A 14674-nucleotide genomic window follows, 5' to 3' on the forward strand; every position below is an offset into this window, starting at 1 on the left:
AAGAGAACAATTAATGTAATTTCACATTAGTATATGTAATTTAAAATCCATTCTTGAGCTATTCACGACTATATCAAATAATACACAATTAGATGAACATTTTATATGTCCCAGAAACAAGAAATGATTTTCTCATATTTTGGAATATAAAAGCTGAGCCTTTCTTTTTTTTTTTTTTTTTTTTATTGCTTAAAGTATTACAAAGGGTATTACATATGTATCCATTTTATCCCGCCGCCCTAGACAGTCCCCTAGCCTCCCCTATCACCCAGTGTCTTATGTCCATTGGTTATGCTTATATGCATGCATACAAGTCCTTTAGTTGATCTCTTACCCCCCTACCTCCTGCCCCCCAACCCTCCCCGGCCTTCCCGCTGCAGCTCGACAATCTGTTTGAGGCAGCTCTGCCTCTGTATCTATTATTGTTCAAAAGTTTATAATGGTCTCTATTGTCCACGAATGAGTGAGATCATGTGGTATTTTTCCTTTATTGACTGGCTTATTTCACTTAGCATAATGCTGAGCCTTTCTTTATTCCAAATTAATTCTCATCCAAAAAGCATGGGTAATATGATTCCATTAAATAAATAAAAGAAGTAAAATGGAAAATATTTTTGATCACATATTTGATTAAAATATTTAGTATTGTGTATCTGGAAAAAGATGATCCCTTGAGGAATACAAATTCCAAGTTAGATGGGGTTTATTTTAAAGGGAGCAAGCCACAGCTATGCTAATAATCCCTTTTAAGATTCTGTGGATAACATGAGACCCACAGTAATATCTAACATAAACATGTAAGGAGATTTGAGAGAAACACAACAAAAATAAACTGTGAGAATCACCCCTACAAAGTTTTTTCCACCCTCTGGCTCTTTTAAAATTTGAAGGAAGGGATGAGAACTTCTAGAAGAGTAGACAAAGATAAAGAACAGAATTGGACAAGTGAATTTGTGAACTATTTCCTTGAAGTAAATAATATATTAATAGATAGGTATAGAGATAGAGTGATGATAAAATTAGTATTAACCGAGGCAGGACTCTTTCCTTAGAAAGTAAAAAAACAACAACACAACACAAATGAGCTTAACTTTAATAGTAAGTTCTTGGTTGACATAGTGGCAAAGTCTAAGGGATGAAATACAGTTGTACGTCATCCATCTCACTCTTGCTCTTTCTACCTCTTGGCCCTGCCTTTTTCTTCTTCTTCCTTTTCCTGCCTTTCTCCTCCCTTTCCTGTCCTTCTTCATCATCTCCCCCTCCTCCTCTTCTTCTTTTCCCCCAAGTTGCTTCATTCTGTAGATGAATTCTTCCATGTAGGTAAGGAAAGTAGCCTCTGACCAAAATGGGTTTTCATATTCCTTAGCGTTAATTGTTCATTGATTACATCAAAGAGCTAATGAGCACACTTTGGACCAGTAGCACTGTAGTAATATGGAAGGCAAGATAAGGGCCCGGAGAAAAGCCACCCATGAAGACTCCTCTTACTGTGACTTCTGTCTTTTCAGTCGTGATCTCAGCACCTAAGAGCCTTTCTCCCCACTGGCCTGGGCCCGAGAGTCTTCTGCACATTGCTTGAGTATAAGAATGCCTTTAGTTCATTCATTTAACACATGTTCTCAAGCTCCTACTATGTGCGGGCTCTGCGGTACAAAGGTCAATAAGACAGTTGTGGTCCTTACCTTCATGGAAATTACTTTTGAATAGGTATGTGTGTTGGGGGGTGTTGCTTCCTTAGATATCGTTCTCTCTGAGAAGGTGGCATCAGAGCCACTTCCTTAAAGATGAGGAGGATTTAGACATATGACGTTCCCTTCATGGGAGAGCTCAGAAAATTTTTGAGGAAGTGCCGGATGAGCTTCTGCCTTAATCAAAGCAAGAACCTTGGCATGTGAAGGTCATACACTTGCCACAGGTTCCTAATTGAGGCCCTCACCATCTCTCACCATGGTGGCTGCAGTAGCCTCTTGAAAAATCTTCTTGTATTCCGAAGGCCCCATTCCACATTACCATTAGAACTCCCTATACAAAATGCAACTCTGATCATGACACTCTCCTGTTTGAACCCTTCTATCGCTCCCAGGATAAAATCCAACCTCCCAGGCACACAGCTTCAGTGTTATTTATGACTTGGCCTCTATGTAACCTCACCAGCTTCATTCTGGTCCCTCACCTTGCGCTGCATGTACCGGTCACACTGAACTAATTGGTGTTCTTCTCTCATGATATGCTTTTTCACATCTTCATGCCTTTGCACATACTGTGCCTTGACCTGAAATTCCCTTCCTTCTTTAGTCCGCATTCTCTGTGCAATAAATATCCATTCTTTAAAGGTACTGTCTCCTTTAGGAAACCTCTGAAATCCTCCAGGTTGGGTTGGATGCTTGTACTATGCACTTCTAAGACCTCTGAGCTTGTCTTAGTCATGTCATTTTATTATAAACTAGAGGCCCGGTGCATGAAATTTATGCACTGGGGGTGGGTGGGGCGCACGGGTAGGAGGTCCCTCAGCCCAGATTGTGAGAGGGCACAGGCCAGGCCGAGGGACCCCCACGGTGCACAATCAGGGCTGGGGAGGGACACAGAAGGTTGGGCAGCTGGGTAGGGACCATGGGAGGGCTCCAGGGCATGTCTGGCCTGTCTCACTCAGTCCCGATTGGCCAGACCCCAGTAGTAAGCTAACCTACTGGTTGAAGCATCTGCCCCCTGGTGGTCAGTGCACATCATAGCAACTGGTCGACCGGTCTACTGTCTGCCCCCTGGTGGTCAGTGCACGTCATAGTGAGTGGTTGAGCAGCCTTAGCATATCATTAGCATATTATACTTTGATTGGTTGAATGGATGACTGGATGACCGGACACAGCATATTAGGCTTTTATTATATAGGATTTCTGTTTATTTGCATCCTCCCCTACTAGACAGTAATCTCTCTGAAGACAGAGTCCTGTCCTACCATAATATCCAGGACAGAATAAACAGATGATAAATGTTTAAAGTACATAAATAATAGTTTTAAAACTACTCAGAAATCAATGTGCAGGAGACAAATTACAGACTAAACTCTTCAGAAAACCAAATAAATGATGTATGGGACAAATTTGAAAACCATGTCCTAGGAAACAGAAAAAAAGTGACAGAGAAATAAAAAAAGGAAAATGATGAGATTGAATATAATAGACATAGAAAGTGTGTTGGGCAGATATTCCTTTTCTGTCTTCCAAGTATACTTTTCCTGTTTGAAACCTCTGGTCCCACCCCACATGTAGTGTGAATATCAGTCATTTGACTGCACCGTTCCTGCCACAGGAATGGGCATGTAACACAGGCTGACCACCCTATTCCCTTGGACCTGGAAATTGAACCAGGAATATGAATGCTCCCCACCCCTAGCAGGGCCAATTGACAGTCTTACAAAGAGCCTGGTATGGATCCCTTTTAGAATCTTGAATGCTGAGCTTCTAGGGGCACTTCTGCTGTCCAGTGGAGCAGGCCCACCGGAGAATTAAGCCAAAGTGGAAAAGCTTGCTGAAGTAGAGAGATGGCATCTGGCTTGCATATGTTGAAGACTTGCATCCAGTTGTATCTGAGGTCAGACCTCACATTTAAACTTCCCAAATATGTGAGACCTAATTTTTCTTTACCTGCAATCCTAAGATAAACATTGGTAACTGGAAGTAGAATATAGCAAGTATCAGTCTCTAACATGTAGAATGCGTTGAGGTGTGATGAAGGTAATAAGGATTTTTCTGTCCCTATCTGAGAGCTGGACATCTAGATGATAGGATAGGCAAAATTAGACGGTCATCTGTCATATTTTGGAAATCTGATTTTGTGCCTCATGTGGCTAGGGATTTAGCAGCTTGTAGAAAATGTCAAGATATTGGAATAAGTTGATGACATTTTGATATTTTTTAAAATATCAAGAAAAATACAGGTTTTATCCAACAGTTAAACAGAGTTAGCATATTGTCCAGCAATTGCACTCCTGGCTATTTTAAAAGAAATAAAAGCATACATGCACATAAAAACTTGGCCATGAATGTGTATAGCTGCATTATTCATAATAGCCAAGAGGTAGAAACAACCCAAATGTTCATCAACAGATGAGTGGATGAAAAATGTGGTATATTATTCGGCAATAAAATGAAATGAAGGTACTAATACATGCTACAGTATGATGTACCTTGAAGACATTATACTAAGTGAAAGGAGCCAATCACAAAGGGCCATGTAATATTTGATTCCATGTATATGAAATGTCCAGAATAGGCAAATCTGCAGAGACAAAAAGTAGATAAGTAGTTGCCAATGGCTGGAAGGAGTGGGAGGGTTGGAAGGTGAGGTCTAAGGGCATTGGAGTTTCTTTTTGGAGTAATGAAAATGTTCTAAAGTTGATTATGGTGACAGGATGCACTGAAAGCCACCGATTTGTACACTTTATTTTATTTTTTTTTATATATTTTATTGATTTTTTACAGAGAGGAAGGGATAGGGATAGAGAGTTAGAAACATCGATGAGAGAGAAACATCGATCAGCCGCCTCCTACACACTCGCCAGTGGGGATGCGCCCGCAACCAAGGCACATGCCCCCGATGGGAATCGAACCTGGGACCCCTGAGTCCGCAGGTCGACGCTCTATCCGCTGAGCCAAACCAGTCAGGGCCGATTTGTACACTTTATAGCGATGAAGTATATGGTATGAAAATTATATCTCAATAAAACTGATCTTAAAAAAAATGCAGACTCTAGCTTAAACAGAAAGCAGAAAGGGAATGGCATATGGCTTTGCTGAGAGGCCCTTTCTGCCTATAAGTAGCAATCTAAGATACTCAAGGTCAGCTAATGATGTACATTTGGAGAAGTCTAAGACTAGTATTGTCTACTTGAACCTGAAGCTAACATTAAAGACAGGGGGGGCGGGAAGTGCAGTGGAAGCTAAGACTGACAAGGGTAGAAGCCTGATCCCCTAGACACACCCAGACACCTGTTGTTATGTCTTGGCCTGACAAAGGTAAGAGTAATCCTACTAGTAACAGACACCCACTGGGTTGTAGTTGCTTCTGTTTCTCTGCAGTCCAGATAATGATTCTGAGTCTTGGGGCGTTGGGTCACGTTTAGGGACAGGAACTGGGAGGAATACAGTTAACCCGAGGACTGGGGTGATAGAATATTGAAGTCTGTGGTAAAGAGAAAAAGCCACTGGGCTGGGGTTTCGGTTCAAGAATCACAACCTGCCAGTCTTTGGCTTTGGTTACCAGCCCATAGAGTTGGCAACTCACTCTGTGGCCAGAGCAGCTGTTTGCTCTTTTCTCCCCAGCAGGTTGGCATGTGCCATGGAGAATTGGTCACTCGAAGCTGGTTTCCCATTTCCAAATGCGAATTTTACTTCATGTATTGAAATATTGAATATGTTGGAGGTAACTATATTTCTCATTTATCAATACGTTGCTAGATGATGAGTCATATCTGGGCCTGAACTCCTGAACTTTAGAGTACAAAGCGGTAAGTGGATGAGTTTTGGAATTTCTTCAAGAGAAATCTGTATTGTCATACGAGGAACACTTTTTAAAATGAATGTATGGAAATGTGTGTGTGTGTGTGTGTGTGTGTGTGTGTGTGTGTGTGTAGGATGCTGAGTAGTTTAGGAATGGAATGGACCTTTTCTGTTAGGGAACAGCCTGAGAAGCATCTGGTGGACATATGGCCAATGCTCCTCCAGTCTCTGATTGATCACATTAGAATCATTTTGGGGGGTAAATTTATATGGATTCTGGGGAGAAAAGTCCTTACTTCTTGTGATATCTCAAGTAACCTATAAGCTTGCAGCTACGGGGAGCAATTTTTCCTGCCATTCTCAGAAAACTGCTAAAGAACAAAGCCAACGCAGAAGTAAGCAAGCATCAAGAAGGAAAAGATTTATGTGTTTTGTGTTCACGATGGCATCCCCAGCACTAATAACAGCTCTTGGCACATAGTAGGCGCTCAATAAATGTGTGATAAATGAATAAAATCAAAACTGTAAAACAGGAAGACAGAGAATGCTGGTGACCTGGTTTAAACTTGGGCTCTAGTCATGTCTAGAGCCAGCCCTATCCCCTTGGATGTCCCAAGTACATTAGTCAATGAATTCCTTTATTTTAGTTAGAATAGCAGATATTGCAAATTGGCTCATTCAGTAAGTCTCCAATGTATGCCAGAAGCTGGAAAACGAAAGTCCACATTACCCAGGTGCCTTTGCAGGGAGGATTTCTACATGTGGTGTGGCGTCCACTAAATAGATGTGTCTGAATAAGGCTTGGAAGGGGTCATGGGCATATGGAGTGGCTATTCTGGCAGCACAGTGGCAGGGGCATTGTGGTACTTCTGCAGCAGCCATGGCAGAAGCCCTGATGTCTCGTCAGTCCCTAGCTCCGTGTGACCAGCAATGATGGCAGCTTGTGTGACCATGGTAGAGGCAACATGGCCTTTATTTAAATCAGCGGTGATGCAGCGGCAGCAGCTTCCCTTCAGGCAGATTTTAGTTGTGGCTTCAGGAGTGGTTCTGAAAGGCCAGCCAGCTACAAGGCTTTCAATCATTCTGTAGTAAGTTAATACTCATTAGTAGCTTTCAGCTTAAACTGGCTGGAGTGAATTCTGTTGTTGGCAAGTGAATTCTGGCCATTATAACTAATTTAAATAGATTTTCTGTAGCAACTGCAAGAGTCCAGACTAACTATGTAGAAATTCTGATGGCAAAAACAACAAAGAAGCAGAAATAATTAAACCACGAGAAAAGTTCCCAATATATGCATGTAGAAAAATGGTATTTTTAATGGAAAATATCAGACTGGCTTCAGACCTCTGTACAACACCAAATACCATAAAATAATATATCAATATCTATACAACTTGAGGGTGGGGATGTTGCCACTTATGTGTAATGTCAAAAGAATGGCATTCTCAGATATAAAAAATTTCAGAATCAGACCATCTATATGTCCTGTCTGAAAATTTTCTCAAGGAAGGGCTCTATTGCATTGAGAAATTTGTACAAACTAAAGAATTAAAAAATTGGAAATTGGTACAGGAAAAAAAAAACTGCTGACATAAAACAAAACCAGGTACACATATAAAAATAAAATGTATAACTATATCATAAAACTGTATTTAAAACAAAAGCAATTGTGAAAGAAACATGTGGGTTTTTTTTTTTTTATAGGAAGCTATATCTATTAGGGTTCTTTTTTTTTTAATATATTTTATTGATTCTTTTTTTTTTTAATTAAATCTTTATTGTTCAGATTATTACATTTGTTCCTTTTTTTTCCCCCCCATAACTCCCCTCCTCCCAGTTCCCGCCCCACCCTCCGCCCTCACTCCCCACCCACTGTCCTCATCCATAGGTGCACGATTTTTGTCCAGTCTCTTCCCACATCTCCCACACCCCTTTCCCCCCCAAGAATAGTCAGTCCATTCCCTTTCTATGTCCCTGATTCTATTATAATCAACAGTTCATTCTGTTCATCAGATTATTTATTCACTTGATTCTTAGATTCACTTGTTGATAGATGCATATTTGTTGTTCATAATGTGTATCTTTACCTTTTTCTTCCTCTTCCTCTTCTTAAAGGATACCTTTCAGCATTTCATATAATCCTGGTTTGGTGGTGATGAACTCCTTTAGCTTTTCCTTATCTGTGAAGCTCTTTATCTGACCTTCAATTCTGAATGATAGCTTTGCTGGATAAAGTAATCTTGGTTGTAGGTTCTTGGTATTCATCACTTTGAATATTTCTTGCTATTCCCTTCTGGCCTGCAAAGTTTCTGTTGAGAAATCAGCTGAGAGTCGTATGGGTATTCCCTTGTAGGTAACTGAGTTTCTTTCTCTTGCTGTTTTTAAGATTCTCTCTTTATCTTTTGCTCTTGGCATTTTAATTATGCTGTGTCTTGGTGTGGTCCTCTTTGGATTCCTTTTGTTTGGGGTTCTCCGAGCTTCTTGGACCTGTAAGTCCATTTCTTTCACCAGGTGGGGGAAGTTTTCTGTCATTATTTCTTCAAATAGGTTTTCAATATCTTGCTCTCTCTCATCTTCTGGCACCCCTATAATTCTGATGTTGGTACGCTTGAAGCTGTCCCAGAGGCTCCTTACACTATCCTCGCATTTTTGGATTCTTTTTTCATTTTGCTTTTCCGGTTGGATGTTTTTTGCTTCCTCGCATTTCAAATCATTGACTTGATTCTTGCTCTCCTCTGGTCTGCTGTCGGGCGTCTGTATAATATTCGTTATTTCAGTCTGTGTGTGCTTAATTTCTAGTTGGTTCCCCAATATAAGATCGAGGGTCTTATTAGTTTTCGTGTAGATCTCATTAAGTTTATCGGCAGCTTCTAAACAGTTCTTGAGAGACCTTAAAAGTGTGGTTCTGAACTCTATATCTTCCATTGACAATTTTGTCCTGTTTCTTTGTCTCCGCATTTTGTTATGCTTCCTTGGTGCACCCCCTAGTGGTCTTTGTTCGCAGACTTATAGATAAATCTTGATTGTTGTAGCTAATTCCAGGGAGGGTTTGACCTCCAGGCCAAGTGGCTATGAGAATCAGCTGTGTCAGCAGTGAGAGAACTTCTGTCCTCTAGGGAGGTGCTAATCTAGCCTTTGCCTGAGGCTATCTGGCAAATGCCTCTGTGCAGGGCTTGGGCGGGGCGGGTCGCACAGGATCAACAGGGTGGGCCGGAGAGAGCAGTTATGGCGGCTCTCAGTCCTGTCCCAAGGGGCTCTGCCTCTGAGTCCCAGCACCCGCTGCAAAGCTCGGAGAGAAAGCTGCACTCGCTCTGACCAAAGCCAGACAGTCCCGCTTCTCCCGTTTGAGTCTGGGTCCCTAAAGACTCGCCCGGATCTGGTGCTCAGAGTCTGCGACTCCCTCCCGATTGAAAACAACAACCGCGCCCTCTGCCGCCAGCCCGCTCCGCGCACTCCGCACCTCAGAATTTGACTTCAGCACTGCGCCTCCTCTGAGTGTCCGTATGCGTTTCTCTTTCCTCCTAGTTGTAGGACTTCCACTCAGCCAGCGTTCCTGTGGTTCTGGGTGATGTCCCTTCCGTTTTTTGGTTTCACTTTTGAAGTAGTTGTTCAAAGCAGCAAACTCCGGCGTTAACCTATGCCGCCATCTTGGTTCTCCTATTAGGGTTCTTTGTCAGCAACAGAAATGAACTCTAATTTAAGCAAAGAAAGGGATGTATCTGAGAGCTCTAGGGTAGCCACACAATAAAAATAAAAGCTAAATCCCTAATTGGTTTGGCTCAGTGGATAGAGCGTCGGCCTGCGGACTGAAAGGTCCAAGGTTCAATTCCGGTCAAGGGCATGTACCTTGGTTGCGGGCACATCTCCAGTAGGGGGTGTGCAAGAGGCAGCTGATCGATGTTTCTCTCACATCGATGTTTCTATTGCTCTATCCCTCTCCCTTCCTCTCTGTAAAAATCAATAAAATATATTTTTTTTAAAAAAATAAAAGCGAAAGAATCAAGTCTGAGAAAGGACAGGAACCAGGGCAAGTCGAGAAATCCGGAAGGAACTAATCAACATTCTCAAGTCATTGCCCTGGACGCTCTGTTTTCGTCAGGTGAAAGCACAGTGCTTCTGATTTACTCTGCTTATTGGAGTGCAGCCAGGAGCAGTTCCTAGCTCCACAGCTGTATACTGGTACCCGAGGCCACAGGGTGCTGTCCCACGCATACGCTGAACAACACTACAACTGGAGTCACAATGTGATCTTGTAAGCAGCAGTGCATTGTCATTCTTCAAGACTGGGTGGGATACTTTCAGCCCCCAGCAGGCTTTCCCTCACATATCATTGCCCACAACGGCACCATATTTCCCTTTCTAAACCAATTAATGCAACGAGAACGAAATTCTTTCGATTTGGGCTGTCTAATTAACATTCATCCTTGGGTAGTGGGGAAGAGTTCAGTCTCCTTGAGGCACGTGGTTGTCTTACAACTTTAAAGTAAATAAATAAATAAAAAGTGTTGTGTTGAGCAAATAAAAACAGCTTTGGGGTAGGCCCCAGACAGTGGCCTTAATATCTGAAATTCCCCCAGTGATATAGCATTGCCTTTGATTTACAACTTTAATAGGGAGAGGGGACTCCAGTGTCTTCCTACCATACTAGTTAGGGAAAAAACTGGGAATTCTTCAGTTGTAGAGAATATTCCATTCAACACAGGAACTGGAAAAAACAACAACACAGGATTAACAGGTGGACTGGGTGAAACTGTATTTTACCTGACTGAACTAAGCCCATACTCTGATAGGTAGGTCTCAGTGGATTTCTTTATGCCAGAAATTACTATTAGCTCAGAGCTAATACGCAAAGGTTTCCAAAAAGCCTTAATTATTTATCTCATTCCAGTACACAGTTACCCTATTAAATGACCTTTAGGAATATCTAGGCATAACAGTAAAAAAAAATGAACATTTACTGTTAAAACATGGTACCCAGTCTTCCCTTTCAGCAGGATGCTGTGGATCTATAGGTTCAACTGTGGAAATAGGATGAGGTGTCATGACCCTCTATTGTCTTGACTCAGGTCAGACAATTCATCACACTTAGGGCATTTTCGTCATACAAATCAAGTAAGACTTTAGTGGGAACCCTATGTTCAGATAGGCATAGCCAGAGATTTCTTAGGGTGAGATCATCTTATTACTAAACTGGTGTTCCTGCCTATTATAATACGCAATTTGCCTTTGACTGTCCAGGGAGGCTTTCTCACCCCTGTGATCCTCAGATCCTCCTTTCCTAATTTAAACTAGGGAACACATTTTAATTGCAACATTTCCCACCAACAATTTCCAACATTCAAAAAATAGTGAAAGCTTTTTTTTTTTTAAAGATGCTGGAATTTCCCTCAGCAGTTCGGGTCTAAAGGCCTTGAAGAAGGGATAGTCATTCCAGTCCTTCTTGGGGCAAGTTATGGGTATACAAGCAGGACTCTCACAAATGGATCTCTTCCAGCATTCCTATCTCAAGGAGTCTTTATTTCCTTCCTGTATGTATGCCAAGGGATTTTTGGCATCTTCACTTTCTTTAATGAGGGCCAGTGTTGGGGGCCTGATTTGCCTTCTCCAACCCAGTTAAACACCCAACTGCTTCAGCCAGCACTTTGAATGCAGCACTTCTGGAAGGTGCATCCACATTGACAAATACAGCCCAATCTAAAATTATGTCCACTCTTTTTGGTTGAGTGCTTTCAAAATATAGTCCCACAAAAATTTCAGCAGTAGTTTCTTCTTTATTTAAAGTAACAAATCCTACAACTGTTGCAATGTAAGAACCTTCTCTTGGCAAAAAAAAGAGTCCTGGCCAAATATCTGAGGCCAATGTTATTGCCTGTTCATGTCTTTTATGTACTCATTACAACTTGAAGAATTGGAGGACTCACTGTACTTAAAATGCCAGGAATGGTAGGGACAAAATATGATAAGAGCATTCCCCCAAACCCATTTTCTAATGGTCTCAAAAGGGTTGAGGGTAGGAAGTGTTGAAATTACTTGACGATCCTTTGCAAAATGTCCCTACACAGCTGCCCCAACACCCAGGGACAAGTCAGGAGATGGTGGAGTTTAGGGTAGAGAGGTCATACATATTAAAAAAAAAAAAGACTTCTAGTTTAAAAAACCTTCATCCAAGCATGTATTTATTGATTTTAGAAAAAGGAAGGGAGAGAGAGAAAAATAATGTGAGAGAGCAACAGCGATTGCTTGCCTCCTGAATGTACCCCAACCAGGGATCAAACCCTCAACCTAGGTATGTGCCCTGACCAGGAATCGAACCTGCAACCTTTTGGTGTATAGGATGATGTTCCAACCAACTGAGCCACCTGGCCAGGGTTCTAGATTTTTTAAATACACACCCTCCCACACTCACAACTCATTACCCCCAGAAACATTGCTATCTACCCATCTTGATCATGATATAGGATAAGGGAAGGAATAAAGTTGCTGTTTATAATTAATTATAAGTAAAGTGACTCTTCTTACATTGTAATTGATTGTGTTAATGTTCCCAGCCACTCTCTTCTCTATAAAGAGCAGATGAAGAGACTTTCCCATCCCATTTTCTGGGTTAGCCCTGATGTTTGGGTCAATGCAAGATGAGAAGTGACAATATGTTAGCTCTAAGCAGAAGCTTTAAGAGGCAGTGCGGATTTCGGATAACCTGTTTGCTTTTTCCTCTACCAGGAGAAACACATGTTCCTAATGGCAGCTACTCCTTCCGTCTGGTCCCCAGAGTAAGACTCAGAGAACAGAGGTGCAACCACTGACAGATACCATGAACAATAAATAAATGCTTGTTTTTGGAAGCTTTGGAGATTTTGAATTGTTATTGCAGCAAATCTGTCTAAAGTACATAAAATGATTTTTTCGAGGGGGGAGTAGATTTTTTTGGTCAGTTTGGTTAGATAAAGTGACACCAAAGCTTGAGTCTGGGAGTTTGAATTAGAGAGAAATAAATTTCTTTGTATAGGAAAGAGGGAAAGTTTGTTTTATCTAGTAGAGGGGGAATTGGCCAGGGAAATACAATGAAAAAAGCAGAGGCAATGAAACAGGAGACTAAAGATCCAAAAATTGCTTCAGGACTTTTAAGCTGTGTATATCTAATTTGGAAAACAATTGAGTTCCACATTTGCTTCATCCTGGCCCCATGTGAATGAATGTAGAACACAGCAGCCCCCAGAGACACATGAGAATAAAATAATTGCTGCTTTAAGCTATTGAGAACTAGCTAATAAAACTTATCAGCCTTTTCTTAAGGAAGATTCTCAAGAAGTGCCACAAACATTTATGCTTACACATTATTAGTCAGAATTTAGCCACATGGCCAATTCCAATTGCAAAGGAGGCTGTGCTAGTCTCCAAAAACTACATGACATTACATCTTGACAATTTCTGTCAAAACTAAAGTTGTTACCTAGCAGCTATGTGTGGTTATAAGAAAGGTATCTGTAGACAGAGTTTAAGGTAATGGTATACACACAATAGGGATGGATGAAGGGGTCAAATGACAATGGAACAGGTTGGAGAGAGGGGGTGGCAAGAGAGAGGGAAACAAACGTTTCTTGAATACTTTTTAATGCAGCGGAATTGTCTAGTTTGCCAGGTTACCCTGTTGAGCAAGATCACAGTGCACTGAATCCTGTGCACTGAGCGTTGTCACCGCAGTCATTATTTTCTTTGTAATTAGACATAATTATCGTGAAATGTAATGAGGAGCTTGTCCACAATCAAATCAAACAAGAATTTCCAGAAGCATCCCTAGTACTGTAGCTACAAATGTCAAATGGCCGGGAGAAAACATAACCAATAATTATAAACAGAGCTAGAGAGGGAAGCGTGGGCAGTTAGTAGTACTTCAAACGCATGCACAAGATGCTTGGGATGTATCCTTGGGAAATCCAGGGAAATGAATCAAATTGTATTGGGGAAAAAAAAAAAAAAGGAAGGCAAATGAGGAGCGCCAGCTCAAAGGAAAGCACCCTTGGCATAGAGAGGCTAGTCCTGAGGAGGCCTTGCCTTCTCGCTCTTCCAGCACCCATTCCTATTCTCCCCCACCTCCCCGCTGCAATAAGGCCGGCCCCGCCCTCGACCCCCGACTCCGCCTACCGTACCCAATGCCCGGCTTTGCTCAGCTTGGCCTGACTTCGGCAGGCTCCGCCCACCAATCCTGGACCGCGGCAGGCTCCGCCCAAAAACCTGGTCCGCAGCCGGCTCCGCCCACCAATCCTGGACCGCGGCAGGCTCCGCCCACCAATCCTGGACCGCGGCAGGCCCCGCCCACCAATCCTGGACCGCGGCAGGCCCCGCCCACCCTCCCTGGACCGCAGCGGCCGAGGGGCGGGGCGGGCCGGGAGGAGCCACACTCCGGGGCGGGAGGGGGATCCGCCGTGGAGTTACGGGAAAGTTGTTCCGAGTTCCTGGAGTTTCCCTCTGCGGTTCCCCGGGCTCGGCCAGCGGGCGCCCCGGCTCCTTTCCTCCCTCCGGCCTTCGCCGCCCACCAGGTCCCTCCTCGTGTCCCGGGCCGCCATGGAGCAGCCGCCGGCGCCCAAGAGGTAACGACTGCGGGGAGCGGGGAGCCGGCGGGAGGCGGCGCCGTCGGCGCGGGGCGGGGGCCGCTAGGCCCGGCCGCTCCGTGACACCCTCCGCGACTGCGGGGCGGGGAGCCGGGCGCGCTGGCGGCAGAGAGCGGGGTCCGAGGGCCGGGCCTGGTCTGTCCGAGGAGCCCGGGGGCTCGAGGCGGGGCGGGGGCTCGAGGTCCCGGGCGGCCCGGCCTGGCTCGTGGACAGAGGTGGGCAGCGCGGGCGCCCCGCGGCCGGGCTCCTGGGCGCGCAGTTTTCCTTCCTCGTGGCAGATTCACGGAGCCAGGGAGACGTAAAACTAAGAAATGATTGGGCTTCTGGCAGGCATGTCGGCTTTCTGGACAAATGTTTTTCATAGTATTGCCTTTTTTGAGAAGCGGGTTGTTTATTTGCAGTTCAAGGAATTAAATATTAATAGCCACACAGTTTGTAAAACTTACCGTGGATGTGCTGCCCTGACAGGTGCTCCTCCCCTGCCCCTCAAGTTCAAAGTATTTATGGATGCAAGATAGTAATCTTGAATTAGGACCTCTCCCCCATATAGTTTTTTTTTTTTAGCATGTA

The 14674-nt window shown here is 43.4% G+C and overlaps 1 protein-coding gene across 5 annotated transcripts in view; it reads left to right on the top strand.

The window, feature by feature from the left end:
* The first annotated feature begins 13879 nt into the window (after positions 1-13879).
* Positions 13880-14674, top strand: part of STK3 (serine/threonine kinase 3) — a 221666-nt gene continuing 220871 nt past the window's right edge. For 4 of the 5 annotated variants that reach the window (XM_059672130.1, XM_059672135.1, XM_059672132.1 and 1 more), the window contains exon 1: positions 13881-14083. In XM_059672130.1, the coding sequence (XP_059528113.1) occupies positions 14058-14083 (26 nt within the window). In that variant the 5' untranslated portion in view covers positions 13881-14057. Of the gene's footprint in view, positions 14084-14674 lie in introns of all 5 variants that reach the window. The other variant, XM_059672133.1, reaches the window with a different exon arrangement.

The sequence above is a fragment of the Myotis daubentonii genome, chromosome 17 (genome assembly GCF_963259705.1).
Source record: "Myotis daubentonii chromosome 17, mMyoDau2.1, whole genome shotgun sequence".
NCBI classification, from domain to species: domain Eukaryota; kingdom Metazoa; phylum Chordata; class Mammalia; order Chiroptera; family Vespertilionidae; genus Myotis; species Myotis daubentonii.